The 19,782-nt window shown below is 38.8% G+C and overlaps 2 protein-coding genes across 8 annotated transcripts in view; one reads left to right on the top strand and one right to left on the bottom strand.

The window, feature by feature from the left end:
* Positions 1–4,711, bottom strand: part of DCAF6 (DDB1 and CUL4 associated factor 6) — a 56,502-nt gene extending 51,791 nt beyond the window's left edge. For all 7 annotated transcript variants that reach the window (XM_083361363.1, XM_083361360.1, XM_083361361.1 and 4 more), the window contains exon 1: positions 4,468–4,711. In XM_083361363.1, coding sequence (XP_083217489.1) covers positions 4,468–4,561 — 94 coding nt within the window. In that variant the 5' untranslated portion in view covers positions 4,562–4,711. The remainder of the gene's footprint in view (positions 1–4,467) is intronic.
* A 994-nt stretch (positions 4,712–5,705) lies between these two features.
* On the top strand, positions 5,706–19,737 carry MPC2 (mitochondrial pyruvate carrier 2). The gene is made up of 5 exons (XM_083362447.1): positions 5,706–5,970; positions 15,374–15,414; positions 16,575–16,659; positions 18,004–18,115; positions 19,525–19,737. The coding sequence occupies exons 1-5, from the start codon at positions 5,865–5,867 to the stop codon at positions 19,568–19,570; spliced, it is 390 nt and encodes a 129-aa protein (XP_083218573.1). The 5' UTR covers positions 5,706–5,864; the 3' UTR covers positions 19,571–19,737.
* The last annotated feature ends 45 nt before the right edge of the window (positions 19,738–19,782 follow it).

Raw genomic sequence — 19,782 nt, forward strand, 5'->3', positions numbered from 1 at the left:
GGATGGCTTCGTGGGCCACATGAAACCACTTCACGGGCCGGATCTGGCCCCCGGGCCTTGTGTTTGACATGTCTGTGTTAGAACTTCCCCGGGGGGGGGTATTTTGCCACATGTAAAAAGATGTGTTTCCTACTTCTTTCACAGGGCCCTAAATAGCTACAAACTGTAAAGCTGTTGTTGAATTATGTTTTGAACTATCCTCTTTGGCATGGTATTACCTTCAAATGACTGGATACAGTTTTTATATATCAGTGCCAGAGATATCTTTTATTTGAATGATAAATAATTTAGTCATTTGTATTAAAGGAAAACAATTACTGAAACCCTCAATAATATTCTGATATATTTTGTTGTCTATTAACTGCACATGCAATGCTTGCAGATGTGAGAAAGCAAAATTGTATTAGAATCTAGTCAAATCCCAAGTGTGCTGAACAAATAGTTGTGTCATCCAGTAAAAAATGCAATGTTCAGCAAAGATCTCTCAGAAGACCTATAAACTTTTTCACACTGCATTGGAAAGCATTAAAAAGGAATTCTGTGACTATAAACCTATATCAAATACTGAAATACTGCCATGAAATTATTATTCTCATTATAATGGTTAGTATACATTGGTTATTCTTAAAATATATTTTAAATAGTTCCTTGTGTTTTTATAAAGTCACTTCCCTAGCAGCAACAAATGTACATATTCTCTTAAATTAGTTCATTCATGGTGATCCAGAATCACTGACTGAATTAAACAAAATACTCTCTACATCAATCTTGCACTTGGGATTGTATGTAGATGGGTTCACGTATTCTATTGTACCTGGTCACTCAAGTACATTTAAAATGTGCTACATATAATCAATCTCTGGGAGGGAGAGTGTGTATAACCTTTGAAGTGGTTGGTAATTGTCTTGTTCAATAAAGACTAAGATATATATTAACTGGAATCATTTATTATTCTAAATGTTATATCCAATGTTTAATTTGCTTTGATATCTGCTTCTTTTTAACTGTTTATATACCATTACTGAACTGTAAGAGTTTACACTTTAAGAGAAACATTGACTATATTTAATATTTTCCTTCTAGTTCATTACCATTTAACATTTATGCCTCAATCATTTCAGTTTAAAGTTAGTTTAAAACTGGCATATTTTAGCAGCACAATAAACAATGCTCTAAAAGTACTCTACTATATATAACTAGTTTTATCTCAAGAAATGTGATGCATCTTCATCTATTACTTATAAATTGCAATACAAGGAAACGTTATTTGCTTTCCTATGAGGGTATATTCTAAGATTAGTTTTTTATCTGATGCTTGAGAGCATGCACAAATGTTGCATGCTTTAGACACTGAACAGGTGTTTCATATGTGGCAGTAGGAAGAAGATGCCACTTTTTATATTTTACTGTATACATTTTGCCTCGTATTTTTGCATCTGTGTATGTTGTTCTTACTATGAACAACTTTAAATCGTTTTATCAGAAATGTGGCATATAAATCAAAATAATAAACCAAATCAAGAATGTTTTGAGTGGATGCAGTAGTCCTGACAAAAATAAGTCTACAGTCCTTATGTTAGCATGTTTACAATTTGTTGTCTTGATACCTTTTCAATCTGCATTTGGTCATACCTGTTTACTGAAACACTTTTTATCCACTTATTGTTATGTCAGAAGTTCATAGAAATATTATCAGCATCACTCATACAATAGAAAAAACAAATGTAAAATAGCTAAAATATTAAGCAGCAACAAACTTGTTCTGTTCATATTCATTTTAGTATTATTATTAACATTTATATGTTGCCTGAATCTGAATAGTTCTGAACAACTCTTGAGTGGTTATAGGGTCTTAGTATTTTAAATGAGCAACAAATACAATTGATCTTTGAAACTTGCTAATACAATGTATCAGTATCACTAGAACTTGAAGATCTTTAGGAGAAAAGCCAATTCATTCTGAATGTAAACAAGTCAATCTGGTATGTTTTAGTTTATCTCTTCATAGCAATGAGGGAAGAATTCCAAGAATTGAAAAATCATTGCCCAGTCTTAGATACAGCATTGACTGAAATATTCACCTGGACCAATCAGAAATGAATGATGGGCAGTTAGTGGCCTAGTACTTTATTAAATTATATACATTCAAGATATTACTCTATTTTTTTTCATGGTAAGCACCATTTTAAAAAGTGCAGAAGAAATAGCAAGCTATACTAATTAAAGATAAGAAGCAACAAAAAAGAGAAAATAGCTAGCTATAGTTAAATGGGGATTCTATGCCCAACATATCTAAAATTTATAATTGTTCCCATCTTAAACTTACACCAAATTCATACAAAATATTCAAACAATAAGCATGCCACGGGCCTCCAAACTATCATCATAACATCACTCCCTGTAATTGGGATGTAATTGGAAGACTACTCTTCAAATTAACTTGAGGAAACTTATCAAATGCATTCACACTTTTATGCAAGAAAAAAATAGTATTTGGAGGAAGAACAGGATTGTGCCTCTTGTCTGATTTTTCTAGAATTGGCTTTTCTTTTCTTCTTTAGTCATTTAACTCTTTTAATATCCATTTTGCTGATATTAATGTGCCATAATTACACCCTATTATATACATAAATGTTGACCTATTTAACCACATATTGATGGCAATGAGGTTGTAATTCTGCGTAATATTTTAAAAAATCAGCTTTCAGGAGAAAAAGCCACAAGAGTGGCTCTAGCAGATTTCTAGACCAAGTTTGACAGATGTGATTAATACTTTTCCAAGAGAGTATTGGAAGAACAGACTATGGTAATGAAAATAAGTCTGGCAGCATCTTTTCTGCAGCTCATAAAACTTTTACCTTTTATTAAAATTTAGTGTTCAGAAAAATTATTGCCACACTCCTGGTTTTTTGAAAGAGTATATTCATTTTCATTAGAATAGTACATACTGAAACCAATTTGGGAGCAGTGAAATATACACCTGGATGTAAACAGGCAAATCACAGGTGCAACTCTGCTATCACTTTTTTTTCTACCAAATATCAGTTTTTTTAAATAAATTATAATATCTAGACTTTAATATAGCTACAGCAAAAGCACACAGAAATCATTTGTAATCTCGCCATCTCCTTCCCATGCTGGGCAGTTTTAAAAACAAAAAGTTATTAGTTGGGGGGAGGAAAAAATAGTGTGGCTACTACCCAGAAATTGATTAAAAGTAACCTTTTTCTTACAAAGTTTTCGAAAGTCCGTAACCACACCTACCAAAATAAAGAAAATGTAGTGCTACGTTATTTTTCCTGTGTTAATAAACATTATTTATTTATTTTATTTATTTTTCATTCCATTTATATCCCGCCCTTCTCCGAAGACTCAGGGCGGGCTTACAAGCTTAGCAGTAGCCTTCATTCTCTGTATATGCCTGCTTATTAGGGCTTTAAAAGATAACAATTTGATTTTTATGTCACTGCCCCAACACACATTTAAGGCCCACTGTCGATTCGGCTCAACTCTGGTAAAAATGCATCCGTCCTGCAGATATAAAATAAGGGTCGCTATCATATTTTAATGATTGATTATTCCGGAGCGATTCGTACTACATATTTTTTTTGGGGGGGAAAGAGAGGTTGAATCCCCAAGTCTATGAAAGCCAGAACCTCATAACCGTCTGAGTTAAACGTTTCCAAGGTTATGTACATCCTGAGTTTGTTTAGCTCAGGGGTCGGCAACCTCGGCTCTTTTATGACTCGTGGACTTCAACTCCCAGAATTCCTGAGCCAGCATAGCTGGCTCAGGAATTCTGGGAGTTGAAGTCCACGAGTCATAAAAGAGCCGAGGTTGCCGACCCCTGATTTAGCTCATGCTAATTAATGGAAGGCAGCAAACGGCACTAAAGCCCCGTCCTGATTGATTTCTCTGCGCTACAAGAGACCTATTGACAGGGCAGCGGACGGGAAAGAAGAGCGGTCCAGTTGATTAAACCGAACTCGGCTCAATTAATTGAGTATCGCTCCCTGGCCAAGCGCAACAAGGTGCCGAAGAAGGGGCTATTCAAAATGAAAAGCAGACCAGAGGAAAACCGCAAGTCGACCTTTCGCGTTCGGAAGAGGCGGCTTTTCTTTCCCGGGACTCGCCGCCGAGAAAAACTTGTTAAGGGGGAAATAAATAAATAAATAAATAAATAAAAAAAGCTAGATCGGTCGAGGTTGCCTAGCCGTTTTGACCGACCGTCCGGGGTTGTCCCGACCGACCGCTCCCCGCTTCGGCATTCAAACCTTTCACACGGCGCTGCTCTTTTAAGGAGGGGAGGCTCGCGATCAGAAAACGACGACGGTCCCGTCAAAAAAAAAGATCGAACCGAGCTTTGGGGGTTAGGTGGGGGGGGGGAATCGACACAGGGCCGCCGCGTCCCGGCGCCCCCGACCCCGCCCTCCTCCTCCCCCCCTCCCCACCCCGCTCTTTCCTCACCTAGATACCGTCTCCGCAGCAGGCCGGGCTCCTCCAGGCCCAAACTCCGTTTCTTCACATCCCACAGGAGGTGGGTGCAGCACCCCCGGGACATGGCACCGCGTGCTGGGCCAGGAGGATCGGATCTGCCCCGGCGGGCGCCCGCGACATCAGTCGCTGCCACTTACCGAGGGGCCACCCCTCCCCCGCTTCACCATGGAGACCGCGCGCGCGCGCCCGCGCCTCCCGCGCGCGTAACCACCGCGCCGCCGCTGCCATTCAACTCTTTCCCCCCCCCCTCCCCTCCCTTCCCCATCGCCTCCTCGGAGAGCTGCCACAGCAACGCTAGCTCCTCCCTCCCCCCCCTTCCCGGCCCCGCCCACAGAGAGGGGGAAACGGCTGGCTGGAGACATCGCGAGAGTGAAAGCGGGGTGCGGAGAGGAATAATAACCGTTTGCCCCCTTCCCCCCCCCCCGACGCGTCTCGCGCTGGCTTTCTGGACGAGAGACCGAGCCGTCTGCCTGACGTTTTAAACGTTCCCCTCCTTCCCTCACGTTTATTTTATTTTTTATTTATTTATATTTATATATATATTATTTATTTATTTATTATTTATTTATTTATTTGGATTTATATACCGCCCCTCTCCGAAGGGACTCGGGGCGGTGTACAGGGCAATTAAAACACTATAAATAACACATAATGTATAAAAATTAAAATAGAATTAAATTAAATAGCCCTAAACAATAAACACATTCTAAAAAATTTAATTTTTTTAAAAAAAATTAAAAATCTAAAATCCCAGTCCCTCAGTCCAGGCCGGCAAGTTCAAATAGCCAAGTCTTCAGGTCGCGTCCCCGTTGTCGACCCACCGAACATTCAAAGGTGTAAACAAGTCAGGACGAGTTAAAAGGGCGGTTGGCAAAAGGCACGTTCGGCCTCGGCTACCGTTTGAAAGCAAGCTCGTCTTTCCTGAATAAGGTTAAAGAAGCACCCTAAGGCGACATTATATTTCCGGAGCCAATGTTCCAATAACAGAAAATAATTGTGTGGCTTCGCTCGTCATTGCTTCGCGCTCGCTTTGCGAACGTCATAAAAAGCAGACAAGTGTTGACACCGCTGCTTGTCATCGAGGCGAGAGAGAGAGAGAGAGAAAGCCGGTGGTGGCAATAGGAGTGGGTGGCCAATAGCACGAAGGACAGCTGTTGAGCCACGCCCCTTTCTCCTTCCAACAGCAAATCGGAACGAAGCAAACCGGGCTCGTCCTACCGCCGGCTTATGTCCGTGGGACGGCTTCGGCTTCTGCTCGGGTCGTGTGAGGCGGAGGAGGAGGAGGAGGAGGAGGAGAAGGACGGCAGGTCGAGTGGCGCCGTCGCTGAATTCGGGGCTCCCGTTGCCGCTGTCACCGGGCGCACAGGATGGCGGCTGCCGTGGCTGGCTTCCGTGCTTCTTACCACCGTTTCTTAGACAAGATCGAGCTTATGTTGCCACCCCGCCTGCGCCCTCTCTATAACCACCCTGCAGGTATTGGAAGAAAAGAGGGAGGGGGGAGAAAGGGGGGAAAACCGGCATTTTAGTCGCTGTAGGTCAGGGATCTTCAAACTTGGCCCTTTTATGACTTGTGGACTTCAACTCCCAGAATTCCTCAGCCAGTGTGCCTGGCTGAGTAACTCTGGGAGTTGAAGTCCACGAGTCATAAAAGGGCTGAGTTTGAAGACCCCTGCTGTAGGTGATCGGTGTAAATGTGTGAGAAGGTGAATACGAAAAGGAAAAAAAAAGTGAAGGTCCTGCAGACGTCCACTTGAAGAAGGCCTGCTTTTAACCAGCCGTCCAGAAAAGAGTTTTCCAGGAAATGCAGGTTTACACGTCCTGGCTTTCGGTTAACCTTTGGAGATGCTTTGCCCCTCCTATTGCAGCATTTACCATAAGGTGTCCGCATGTGGTGTGTTACCCCTATGTCGAATGTCAAATATCTGGCTAGTTTCTGAGGAATTGGGAGTTTAAGGCCAATTTACCATGAAGGTTGTTAAGTGACCTTGGACCAGGTGCTGTACTTTAATCCTATTTCAATGCTTTCTTGAACTCCAAAATGAAAGACGGAATATAAATAAATAACACAGAAGACTTAGAGTGTGTGACTGATGGTTAAACTGATGTGGCATTACATTTTTTTTTCTCTCAAGAAATTCTGCAAAGTATTCATCTCTCCTCTTGTCTGGAGGACAAAGTTTACAAACAGCTAGGCTGGCCTTCCCAAGTTATTACCCTTTTAGAGTTTTAGAATTAGATTTCTATACATCGTTGAACATCCCAGCTATGTGAGCAACCACCATATAAACTGAATAAAGAAGTTCTCGGAGTTGTAACTGTCTATGGAGATTCTCAATCATCCAGGTCATGGTTGTCCCAAAGATGCTTTTTCCAGTGTTAGAACTGAAGGAACTTCATGAATGAAAAGCAAAACGTTTTCAACAAAAAAAAAGCAAAGTCCAATTGCCTTTTGGAAAAAGCACCTTTAGGAGTTGTAGTTCAAATTCATTTGTTAGGCACTAGGTTGGGGAAAGCTATAAAATATCTGGACAGGGTGAGGGTAACAATCCAATAGTGTCCTTTCTACATTTCAGTGGCAGAAGGGAAATATCCTATAACCTCCTTCCCCATCCTTTCTTAAACCCCTCCCTCTTACCAAAAAAGATGTTGAAGTTCCAATACATTTTAAATCTTATAGAATCATGTATAATTTAAAGTTTGTCACCTACTGCTTCACCTTCGCCTTTAGTTTCAGTAATATAATCATCAAGGAATTGACAAAGGTTGCAGAAAACATAACATCTGTTTGTTCTACTTGACATAGAAGCTTCAGAAATAAGATCTGTTATCTTTATTGCTAGCAGTAAAGAGTGAAAGACTGAATTAAAGAGACTAAATGGAAAGTCAAACTGTCATACAGGAAAAATACAATTGATAAGCTGTAGTGCTTCAAAATAGTGACTTGAATTGCTGATACTCAGCCTAAAATTAAGGTTCCAAGATAAACCTCTACTGTTGCTTCATGGCGAAATGGGCAGCAAACACATTTAATTAATAATAATAAATAAATGTGTAACTTAGCATCTATTTCAAAAGTTCTCTGGTGAAGGAATGTTAAGTTGCAACAGAAACTTGCTAGTCCAGAAAGGATCATTGCTGAGTTCTTGTCTGTCCAGAAGTGCTGACTGGTGTGCCTGCACCATGGCTGGTGTCAGAGCCTTGTAAGAAAAACTGACAATGGCACCTGTTCCATATTATTTTCAAATAAAAGTTGCAAAGGGGAAAAATTATCTTCAACCCCATATTTAACGTAGCAACTAAGTACATCTATTATGCAGCTATTGTTATATTACAGCTGGATGCAGACAGACTTAGAACTTTTCTGTCTTGGGGTTCTGAAATCCTGTCATACTGCAATAACAAGAGCAAATGTATTTTTAAATTCAAAAATGCCTTATCCCGGTTTTGGTTGGTATAGGAGTTGTGGCCATATCTGAAGTATGAGGACCTTATAACAGTTATTCATGCCACCATCATCATGTATTGGTTTCATTTCAAGTTGTTTTATATGAGGCTGCCTTTGAAGACAGTCAAGAAATTTGAATTGGTCTCAGATGCAAGTACATAGTTGTTAACAGATACATGCTAGTACAAATACCTGTGGTCTGGCCTTGTGCTGGCTTTCTGTTGGCTTCTGAGAACAAGTCAAACTATTGTTTGGACTTTAACAGCTACATGACTTGAAACTGGAGTACTTGCAGGAGTGCCTTCTCCAACCAGTTTTATCCATCCCAACTTGTATGTCCTGGAAGAACCTGTTTGTGGTTCCCCAATTCAGTGGGGTAAGAATGGTGGAGGCCTGCAGGCAGTGTTCCCCCCACCCCGTGTGTGTTTGTGTGTATGTTTATCTGCCCTTTGGAACTATTTCTTTCAGAAATTCAGTCAGACCTATACTATTGACTTTCAGTAAATTACAACAAATAGTTATTCAAAAGAGCTTTTGGACATGAGTTGATGGCATCAGTTACTGATTGCTTTATGTGTAGTTAGGGATTAGTTAATTTTTATTTCTGTGGTTAGACTGTAGACATTTTATTGCATTGTATAGGCATACTATAAACTACAAAGCAAAATTCCTCATCTCACTGATATCACATTCAACTGTATTTGTATCCCTTTGGGTTTATTCACTGGAAGAAAGGGAATGTGGTATGTGTAACAATTACTTTAACAACAAAATGTTATTTCTTTTGTATGAAGTTAGCTTCAGTGTCTCTTCGGTATACTTTTTCAGGTTAGTAGTAGCTGGGCTGTATAAGAAGAGTAAAATTGTTAACAAGATTCTTTCTCAATCACTTGAATGTGAATTGTGTTTGAATATAAGAAGAGATGTGCCTATTTAATCTAGCAGTCTCTCCTACAGTGGCTCAACCAGTATATATGGAAAACTCACAAAAAAGAACAAGAGTACACTAACACATTACTGTTTTTCTTCCTTAGCAACAGGTTTTGAAAGGGAAGCTAATACCATACTGGAATACCATACTGGAATAAAAAAACATTATTTACCTTATTTTCAAACTTCGTAGCTTTTCTTCTCCAACCTATTGACTACTTTGGTTGTTCCTTCAGTAGCTGTTCTCTGTCTTAATATATTTAACATGTGCTGAACAGAACTATATTAAGTGTTCTAACTGTAGTTAGTTGCACCATACATTTACTGTATATAAATCATTATTATTCTGGTAGTTGTACTGAATAACTGCTTTTCTCAACAGTTATACAATGAATCATTGTTTTTGCTGAGCTACAGTATAATATCAGGATAGTTATACTATCCTGATGACACTTTTTTCTTAGCCTTAGTGTCAGTTTCTGTTCAATTTTAAACATATTTTCAAAGTCCATGCCATGTGAACCTGGAACAGTTTGATGGCCTAATTTGATACACTATGACATTTCCCCTAGATTGGAACATAACCTGCAGTATTGGAGAGAAATCCTTTTACTTTTGGCTTGTGAAATATTCTTTGCAGTTAACACTTCCCTTTTTCCAGTAGTTCCTTGTACCCTACAGACAATTGTTTTATTTAAGATGATTACCATGCAGTGAAAAGTAAAGGCAGTAAAAGAAATTAGCTGTTTTTTCTATTCATTGTAATACTTATTTTAATAGAAAACTCTTTAGAACATCTCTAAGGCAGCAAAAATAACTAACCCTACTGGGAAATAATTTGTGGCTTGTAACAATTAAGAGTATTTATAAAGAAAGTGTCTTATAAAACAATTGCTAGTTATAATTCAAGGTCGCATTCATAATCACCTGGATCAGGACTCACATAAGATAAGTATAGATATACCAAGACATTCTGATATAAACTTAAGTAAATTTATTTATTTATTTATTAGTTGAATTTATATACCGCCCTATTCCCGAAGGACTCAGGGCAGTTCAAAACAGTACAAAAAGAGAATTAAATGGAATTAAATTAGTACAAGCCCACAATGAGGGATTTTTTATTTTTAATAACCATACCAAAACAAAAACCTGAAATTAAATGATGAAAAAATAAGGGCACTGAATAACAGAAGTTGTGAGAAGCAATTTGTACTCAAAACCAATTCCTATATTGGACATGTACTCAGAGACACATTTCTCCTTGTTCCATATTCACCTTACTAAACCATTATTTTCCTTGCATGTTATTAGTTACTTAGCATTCTAGTGAAAAGTAAAGTTTAAAATCTGACCAGCTCTGATGTATGCAACTGCCTGATCCAACAATATGTATTTAAGAGTGGCACGATGGCTCAGCGGTTAAGATGCTGGGCTGATAGGTTCAACACCCAAGCTCCACACGATGGGGTGAGCTTCCTTTACTCCAGCTTCTGCCAGCCTAGTAGTTTGAAAGCATGCAAATGCAAGTAGATAAATAGATACCGCTTCTGTATTTTTACGCTGGCCACAATGACAGAATTATCTCTCAGACAATGCAGGCTCTCGGCTGGGAATTGGAGATGAGCACTGCCCCTTGAATTGGTCACAATTGGGCAGGGGAAACCTTTAAACTTTTTAAACTTTATTTTAAAATAACTGTCACAACCTTTATATTTCACAACCTTATATCATTTAAGAATCTCATGATCACAGCATTATTATTTATGCAAGGGCATATCCACGTTTGCCATGAGTTGTTCACTGAGAACATTTCTTGAATTCAGTAGAGCTTTGTTATCCTCTTTGTCTCTGCACCTACTAGTTAGTACAAAAGATACATACATACCACTAAATTTCAATAGTTTTCTCAAAGATTTAATTTAGAACTGAGTACTTCAGAGTGCTAACTTTAGTTTTGTTTTTTTTTAATTCCATTTATATCCCGCCCTTCTCCGAAGACTCAGGGCGGATTACAAGCTTAGCAGTAGCCTTCATTCTATGTATATGCCTGCTTATTAGGGCTTTCACACACACCCCAAGCGGCATTATTACAAAGTCAGCTTAATTGCCTCCAACAATCTGGGTCCTCAAGGTGGTATCAAATTTGCAAGGTGGTATCAAATACTTCTCTAGAATGATGTGAAATATTAATGTCCAGAGCATCTTTAAAATAACAGAAAAGTAGTTTTCTTTTTTAAAAAAGTACACTACTCAGAGATGCAATACACACCCTAGAACAGACATGTCAAACTCGTGACGTCACGTGACGTTGTGCAACGTATCGGGACAGTTTGCCATTGCCGGCAATGGAGTGGGCGCGGCTTCCATGTGAGGCATCTGGCCCGTGGATAGAATTTTACTAAACTTAGTGCTTTCCAAATATAATGAGTAACAAACTCCAGCATTCCTGGCACGGCATAGTTATTGGCCATGCGGAGTTGAAATGCTGGAATTTCAAGCACCAGGATGAAAAAAAAAATACCCATGTCAAAAGAGAGGCCAGCTGATGCCTGCCAGGTAGTTTGGATTTCAATGTTCATCAACCCCAGCAAGTATGTAAAAGACTGAAGTCTAAAACACTAAAGCATGCTGTTTTGCTCCTATTGTCCTTAGGTCCTCGGACATTCAAGGACATTACTTAAAACTTATTCCTAAATAAGAGTTGGACTTCCAATTTTTCTGGTCACAAAATAACTTGCAAAATAACAGCTATGTGGAGATTTCAGCTGCCCAGTTCTTGCGATCAGGTGCCACTTCAGCCACAATGGGTTTCTCTGTTTTGGACAATTGTCAGTTCATCATCAGGGCTTACCAGAAGTGTGATTATAACTGCATTTTTCTAGCTAAAACAGAGATAAAGCTTTGTTTTTGTTTTTGTGCCTGGAACTACATCCTTCAAACTGGAAATGGTTTTGAGATATTCTTAGTGTGATCCAACCCTGAAATAGATCTGTTCTCCTCCCCTTAGGACACCACTATAAGGCATCGCATGCCAAAACAACTAGACACAGGGACAGTTTCTTCCCTCATGGCATCACTCTGCTGAACACAGTACTGTTTAATGTCTATGTACATTTACCCATGTTGTATGGCTGTAGCATTATTATCTGTCTTATCTTCTTTACTCCAGTGTATTTTTGGTATTACCATTATGAATATTATTGCTCTGTTCCTTTGCATGTAAACTGAGAGCTTCTGCACCAGAAAATTCCTCGTGTGTCTAATCACATTTGGCCAAATAAAGTATTCTAATGAGTCTAATGTTTCATGCAGAATGCTTACATCTAGAACATCGTGACCTGCTTCTGCTTTGGAGGGTTTACTTCTGGAAAATGCTGAACCCTCTGCCAATAGAACAGTTTTGTATAAGGGTCCAATACATTTTATACACCCATAATTACTTATAAATAATGTGTGCTCTTTTTTTGGAGGCTTTGTATGCAGTCTCCTAACTTTCAGCATGAAAAGCAGTTTCCCTTGCAGCACCTGACATTTCAAAAAGGAAGCCGATTATTACAAAAATTTCATTCATCCCTTGGATTAATTGTAGAAGGTTCTTGGATAGTTTTCAGAAAAATTATTTCTAGTGATCAATATTGTATTTGGGGTTATTTCACTTCACAAATAGCAATTTACATCTCTTAAATTATATTATAAACCTATGTGATCCCTAAGCTGAGTGATTTTACAGATACAATCTCTCTGGAATAACAATAGAAAATGAAAATGTAAGAGCAGCTTGACCAGGTTCATTGTTAGAAAACAGAAGAAAATACTGTATAAAGTTCTATGACCTAGGAAAAAAAGCAGCTTTATGAATCCATTTTAGATATTTTACTGTACCAAATATTGGGAGACTACAATAGCATCTGGGGAAAAGCTAGGAAAATAAGGGGAATTTCCATTGTATAAGTAGATCTATCTTTCCACCCCCAAGTCTGAGAGAGAATTGCTGGCCTAAGGTCATCCAGCTGTATTTGTACCTAAGGCAGGACTAGAAATCATGGTTTCCTGCTTTCTAGGCTGGTGTTTTAACTTCTACACTAAATTGACTCTCTAAAGTTTACTTTTATAATTTTTTTTATTTTTACTGTTTATTTCTGTCCCACTTATGATTTATTTATTTTATTTTATTTTTATTACATTTATATCCCGTCCTTCTCCGAAGACTCAGGGCGGCTTACAAGCTTAGCAGTAGCCTTCATTCTATGTATATGCCTGCTTGTTAGGGCTTTCACACACACACCCAAGCGGCATTATTACAAAGTCAGCTTATTGCCCCCAACAATCTGGGTCCTCATTTTACCTACCTCGGAAGGATGGAAGGCTGAGTCAACCTTGAGCCTGGTGGGATGCGAACCTGCACTAATTGCAGGCAGCTGGTGTTACTTAAGGAGGCATTAGCCCACTGCAATGATGATGACCCAAAGCACTTCTGATAGTTCTAGACATGTTTACATACTAGCTGGTTACAATTGAGATTAATTTCAGGGTAGGAGGTGTTATTTATTTATTTGTATTCACTTATTTATTGTTATACTTCTGACTAGTAGAAAGAGAGTTTACTGTTAAGAGTTTACCAAAAAGATTTTTTTCTATATAGGTACAAATAACTGTTAACATAAGAGGCTGGTGTCCGCCCTCTTCTCAAGAAGCCATCGCTGGATTCCACCCTGTTGGATAATTTCCAACCTGTCTGCAACCTTCCCTTTTGGGGGAAGATATTTGAGAAGGTGGTTGCACTGCAGCTCCAGAGGTTTCTGGATGAAACGGATTATCTAGACCCCTACCAGTAAGGATTCAGGCCTATATATGGCACAGAAACGGCATTGCTCACGCTTTTTGATGATCTCTGGCAAGAGCAGGATGTAGGTAGTGCATCCATCCTTGCTTTACTTGACCTCTCGGCAGCTTTCGATACCATCAATCATGGTATCCTTCTGGAGCAGCTTCAGGGGTTGGGAGTGAGAGACTTTGTGCTATCCTGGTTCACTTCGTTTCTCTGTGGCCGCTCAGTGAGTGTTAATAGGGGGCGAGAGATCCAGCCCTCGCCCACTGCTTTGCAGGGTGTTGCAGGACTCAGTACTGTCTCCGCTCCTATTCAACATCTACATGAAGCTGTTGGGTGAGATCATCTGTCACAATGGACTGAGCTATCATCAATATGCTGATGGTACTCAGCTGTATATCTCAGCCCGTGGTGAGATAAGCGATGCCATGACCTTCCTCTCTCAATGCCTGGAGGCTGTTAGGGGCTGGATAGGAAGCAACAGGTTGAAACTGAACCCTGGCAAGACCGAGTGGCTCTGGGTTTGGGTTCTTTGGTCCACAGAGAATTGCCACCTTTGGTCTTGGATGGGGTGGCACTGCCCCAAACAGACCCAGTGTGCAATCCGGTGCTTCCCCTGGACTTACGATTTCTGCTCGAATGGCAGGTGGCAGTCATGGTCAGGAGGGCCTTTGTGCAACTGCAAGTTGTGCACCAGTTACGCCCTTTCCTGGACCAACAATCCCTACTCACGGTCACTCATGCCCTAGTCACCTCTCATCTTTTCTATTGCAACACGCTCTACATGGGGCTGCCCTTGAAAAGCATCTGGAAGCTCCAGTTGGTGCAAAATGCAGTGGCCCCCATGGTTTTGTGCAGACTTCAGTGTGCATATGTATTACCTCTCCTGTGGGAGCTGCATTGTTTCCCAATTTGCTTCCGGGTGCAATTCAAGGTGCTGGTTGTCACATTTAAAGCCCTTCATGACTTGGGACCAGGTTATCTGAGGGACCGTCTCTTGCTGGTCATATCCACCCCAACCCACTAGAGCTGAGAGGCATGTTATGGGTCCCGTCCCCTAAAGGGATACATCTGAGAAGACCCAGAAGAAAGGCCTTCTCCATGCTGGCTCCCTCCCTCTGGAACATCATCCCTCTGGAAATTAGACTAATCCCCATTCTGACACTCTTTCGGGAGGCCCTGAAGATGTGGCTCTGCCAGTGGGTCTGGGGAACCGAGAGCAGGATGGAGACCATTGAATCGCTGGTATGAGTGTGTGTGGTTACTGGGGGGTGGGGGTGGGATATTATTTTATTATTTTATTTTTATTTTGTATTATTTTTATTTCTTTTATATTGTGCTTTTATTTCCTATAAGCCACCTTGAGTTGCCATGAGCAAGTAGGCGGCAATATAAATTTTGCAAATAAATAAACATGAAACATTTTCTACAAATGAAGAAAAGCTGCATTATTTAATTCATTTGGGAAAAAATGTATTTTTGTCATCACAATTCCTTTTTTCTGCAACGTGGATATGCTTCATGAATTGCAAGACATGACAAACTACTACAGAGATTTTACTCAGAGAAATTTAATTGTAACTTGTTTCTTTTGTGGCTTGCAGATCAAAAACTGTTTTATTGAAATGAATTTAATAGCTTTTGAGACTAAGTAAAATCTTCTCTTGCAGGTCCCAAAACAGTCTTTTTTTGGGCACCTGTTATGAAATGGGTAAGTTGATTTGATGGTTCATACAAAACATACATAATTCTAGTGTTTCCTGTGTTAAAGACCAGTTATATACTTTAACTGTAGTTAAAAAAAAATTGGTTTACTGGAAGGTCTCCTGGTAGACGAGCACTTTATTTTGCATAGTCAAAGACCATATTAATCTAATCTTTGAGAAAAAAATTCTTTGTGTGAAACGTTTCTTTGTGTGAAACGTTATCTGAGAACTTGATGAAAAAATTATTAATATCTGTTAGATTTTAGATTGAATGGAATTTCCCAAAAGTCTACATTAAAAAATACTTTTAGTTATGTAGCCAGACTTAAATAAGGAACACATTATAGATAAGTTAGATTCTAACATAATGGTCCTGTTAGGACGGTGGTGTCAAACTCGCTGTGTCACGTTATGTGTCGTGACTTATCACAACACTTTTCTCCTTGCCAGAGCTGGGGTGGGTTCGGCTTCTGCATGAAGCATCCATCTCCCGAGGAGGAGGGAACAAATGTGTATTGAGCCTGTATTAGGCATTTCAAAGGAAAAGAGAAGCCTTTTGAACTGGGGGAACAAAAGGGAGGGTTAGGGCAGGTAGCATCTGGCTTGTGTCCAGGAAGAGAGCAATAAACATAAAAGGTCCTAAGTTCCTTTTCCCACAAGAGGGATGATACGAGGTAAATGATGGGGGACTGACCAAGTGGGGTTAAGGGGGGGTTGAACCGGGAACTCTTTATAAGGTTTTAGTTTGTAGAACAATATTAAGTCCTGTCTTGTATTCCTACAACCAGGCATGTCATAGTAAAGATTCCTTTTGGACTAGATTTGGCACCAAGAGTTTTGTCTTCCTAAGACGTGGTTTGGGGTGGGCCCTGACACCAGTGGTTCTCAAACAGTTTGGTCTCAGGACCCCTTTACATTCTTAAAAATGATAGAAGACACCCAAAGAGCTTTGATTTATGTGAGTTATATCTATCAATATTTACTGTATTAGGAATTAAAACAGAGAAATTTAAAACTATTGATTTATTTGACTTCAAGGACAAAGGAAAGGACCCCTAGATCATACTTTGAGAACTGCTGGTTTAGACTGTAGCACTTTGGTATTAATAAAAAATGAAAGTACTATTACTGACACATTAAATTAAGCTATTGCTTCCTATTGCAGGGTTTGGTATGTGCTGGAATGGCTGATATGAGTAGGCCTGCTGAAAAACTCAGCACTTCACAATCTGCCGTCCTAACAGCTACAGGTATGTATGTATTCTCTTTTAATTATCTAGTATAGGGGGAAAAAAAGATTAAATCATCAGCTCTAATTTAATACCAAGACAAAACTGAACTAACAATTTATTTTATGAAAGGTTTTCAAGCCATATACTTGAAATATAGATATAAAATTTTAGAAATGTTTATATAATTATTAAGTTTACCTGACTGTCTAACTAGAACACCTAAAAGTAGATATATTTGAACCAGAAGTACATTAGTCTAGAAGTTTTGCTTAGGTTAAATACGTAGTCCTTGTTTAGCAACCACAATTGGGACTGGCAACTTGATTGTTAAATGATGCAGTCTCCAAGGCGGAAATTACGTAATTGCAACTGTGCTTGTGACTTTACTTTGTCTTTCTTTCCTTTTTCCCTACGCCTCTGGCTTTTGAAATGCTTAACCAGTGCTGGGATAATTAGCAAGAAGAGAATTAATATTTGTATTTACGTTCATTGGAAAGAAGTGCATAACAAGAAAGTAAACAGCCACACAATAGGGAACACACATTGAAAGGAATGCCCTAGTGACTACAACTCCGAGTACACTCAGGCTGGAAGCTAGGCAAACAGCCACTTTATTTGTTATTTCTTGTAATCGTTTCCAATTTTTCTGCCCTATGAGGAGGGAAAGGGGGGGGAGAAATGGGTCAGGCACAGGACAACAAGTGCTGGCTGTAATGGTAATCACGCGACTGAGGAAAAACTCCGAAGATCGTAAATGTGCACCTTGGTCCCAAAGTTATTTTTTATTACCTTTGTAAATTTGAACAGACAGTGAGGGAGATTTACCTGTATAAAAATTATTGATTTTCAGCAGAGATGTAAGGAATATTGCTAAATTCTATTCTGAAAATTAAACTGGCTACAATCTGTACATTGCTGTAACAGTGTAACTAATTGGTTTACATACATGATTTTTACAAGTGTTAACAGGTTGCAAGTTTCAAACATTAGTTCCTCTTTCATCTCATGATAGTAAAAACGTGAGCCAAAACTCTATGCAGTACTTTATTGCTAGTTCATTGCTGGATAACAGAATTGTTCAATAACATTTTTAATCTGCCATTAAAGATATACTTTTCTTGCACCAGCAAATCTACAGATCTTCTGGGTTTTAGATTAAGGTAGTAATTCTAGATGGTGCAAGCTTTCATTCAGCTGTAAGGGAAATAGCAGCAATCCTGCAATTACTGAATAAACTTGATGAGAGAGTAGACTGAAAGGGAGAAACTGTGAAGTTTTCCTAATAGATTTGATAAATTTTGAGAATCAAATCATTATTTTAAATTGGTAATAGATCTTATATTTTGTTTTCTAATTCAACAGGCCTTATCTGGTCAAGGTATTCTCTAGTAATTATTCCTAAAAACTGGGGCCTGTTTACTGTTAATTTCTTTCTTGGCTGTGCTGGTGGCTCTCAGCTGTACCGCATATGGAGGTAGGTAATTAGGAAATGTTTGCCAATGTTGTATTCCATTGCTTAATTCTGAAAGTTATATCTCCAACATATTTAAAAATAAGAAAGACTGTATGATAGGACCAGAGGGGGGAAGGGGGAGCCTTCCCAACCATTTTCCCCCATGTTGGTGTCTGATCCTATTCCCAACTATTATTATAGGGAGTTGGGGCTGGTCAGTATTAGAGATATGTAAAAAGTAATTCCTGTTTTTTTTAAACAACAACAAAAACTGTCCAACAAGGAATGGAAGCATTAGGTGCCTTATTAGCTGATACTGTAATCTTTGGTTCTCCTTTGTTCAGCTCATCTGAACTAGTAGTAGTAGTATCTCTAGGATAGGATTAGTTGGTTCCTTAGCAGGCCAGTCTTTGAAAGCCTACTATAACAGTCCTGGTTCAATAGAAGCGATTTTTCTTAGGCTGCTAGTAGATAATATTTCAGTTATCTAGATTTTTTCAAACCCATTGTTTTCCTTGCATAATGCAAATTGATGACCTGGTAGAAACTGTCTTGCTCCTCTTTGCTTTGAACATTGCCTATTTTAAACATAAAAGTCCTTGGGAAAACGTTGGTCTGCTTTTTCTACTGATTACTCTCATTTTATGCAATCCATACGGTATGTGTTACTCATCTTCTGTTTAGTAACAATATTGTTGGAGCAGGTGGCAAGAGCTAGGAAATTCTGACATATCCTGAAAAAGCTAAATAGGACTAGATCTTTTTTGTATCTGGATAGGGGAATACCAGAAGATTCCAGGGATATAGGCTATATTGGGATGTGAAAAAAATATCTCAGTAGAATGCAGTAGAAAATGGAAAACCACTTATTTTGAGGGTTCATCTTGCTAAAAGTACTGCACTGTTATAAACCAGTTTCTACTAATTGAAAATACATATTTATAGCAAGCTTAAGTGATATAATTTTAGATTGTACAGTGGCATTTTTAATTAGTATGATATGAAGCTGAACTTTCCTAACAAGTCATGCTATTACAAGGAAACATGTATGTACACAAATAAACTTTGCCAGCTAGTTTGATTTAAAATAGGACCTGCCAGATATGAACTGCAAAAGTTCATACATTTACCTGATCTAGCAAAAAATACAAATGTTTTCCTGACATATAATGGTTGTCCAGATTTTTGCAGTCCAGATCCGATAGCCTTCCTTAAATGGAATATATAATGAAACCTCTCTCTTGAATTAAATTACAAGCAAATTAAAATCAATGCAGTTTAGTTTTAGTTCGTATTGCATATCAACCATGTTTTTAAAGAACTGATAGGAAAAACAAAGAAAAATGTAATTTCTGATTTAATGCAATGGTTTTTTCTTCTTCACAACATGTTGGCAATATTGAATAATTTGTATTCTCCTTTTCTGACAGGTATAACCAAGAATTAAAAGCCAAGGAACTGGAAAAGCAGCAGTAGACATTCTAGTTAATTTCTTCTAATCTCAATGTAAACTACATCCTAAGGGACCTAGTTTTAATCCTGTTCAGTTGCCTAGTGTGAATTTTTACTAAAAGTGATAGAGCATGCTTTTCTATAAAGTTAGAAAGCAGCCTCTTTGCATTTAAATAAATTCTTTTAATAAGCTCCAAGTCTCTTCCTAAGCCCAAACGCAACTGATGCATGTATTT

The sequence above is a fragment of the Vipera ursinii genome (genome assembly GCF_947247035.1).
Source record: "Vipera ursinii genome assembly, chromosome: 4".
In the NCBI taxonomy this organism is placed as follows: Eukaryota; Metazoa; Chordata; class Lepidosauria; order Squamata; family Viperidae; genus Vipera; species Vipera ursinii.

Bases quoted from the DNA above. Each gene is read 5' to 3' on its own strand.
- MPC2 (XM_083362447.1), top strand. From the start codon at position 5,865: ATGGCGGCTGCCGTGGCTGGCTTCCGTGCTTCTTACCACCGTTTCTTA. The intron at 5,971-15,373 runs GTATTGGAAGAA...CTTCTCTTGCAG, and splicing joins TCTCTATAACCACCCTGCAG to GTCCCAAAACAGTCTTTTTT. The intron at 18,116-19,524 runs GTAGGTAATTAG...CTTTTCTGACAG, and splicing joins CAGCTGTACCGCATATGGAG to GTATAACCAAGAATTAAAAG.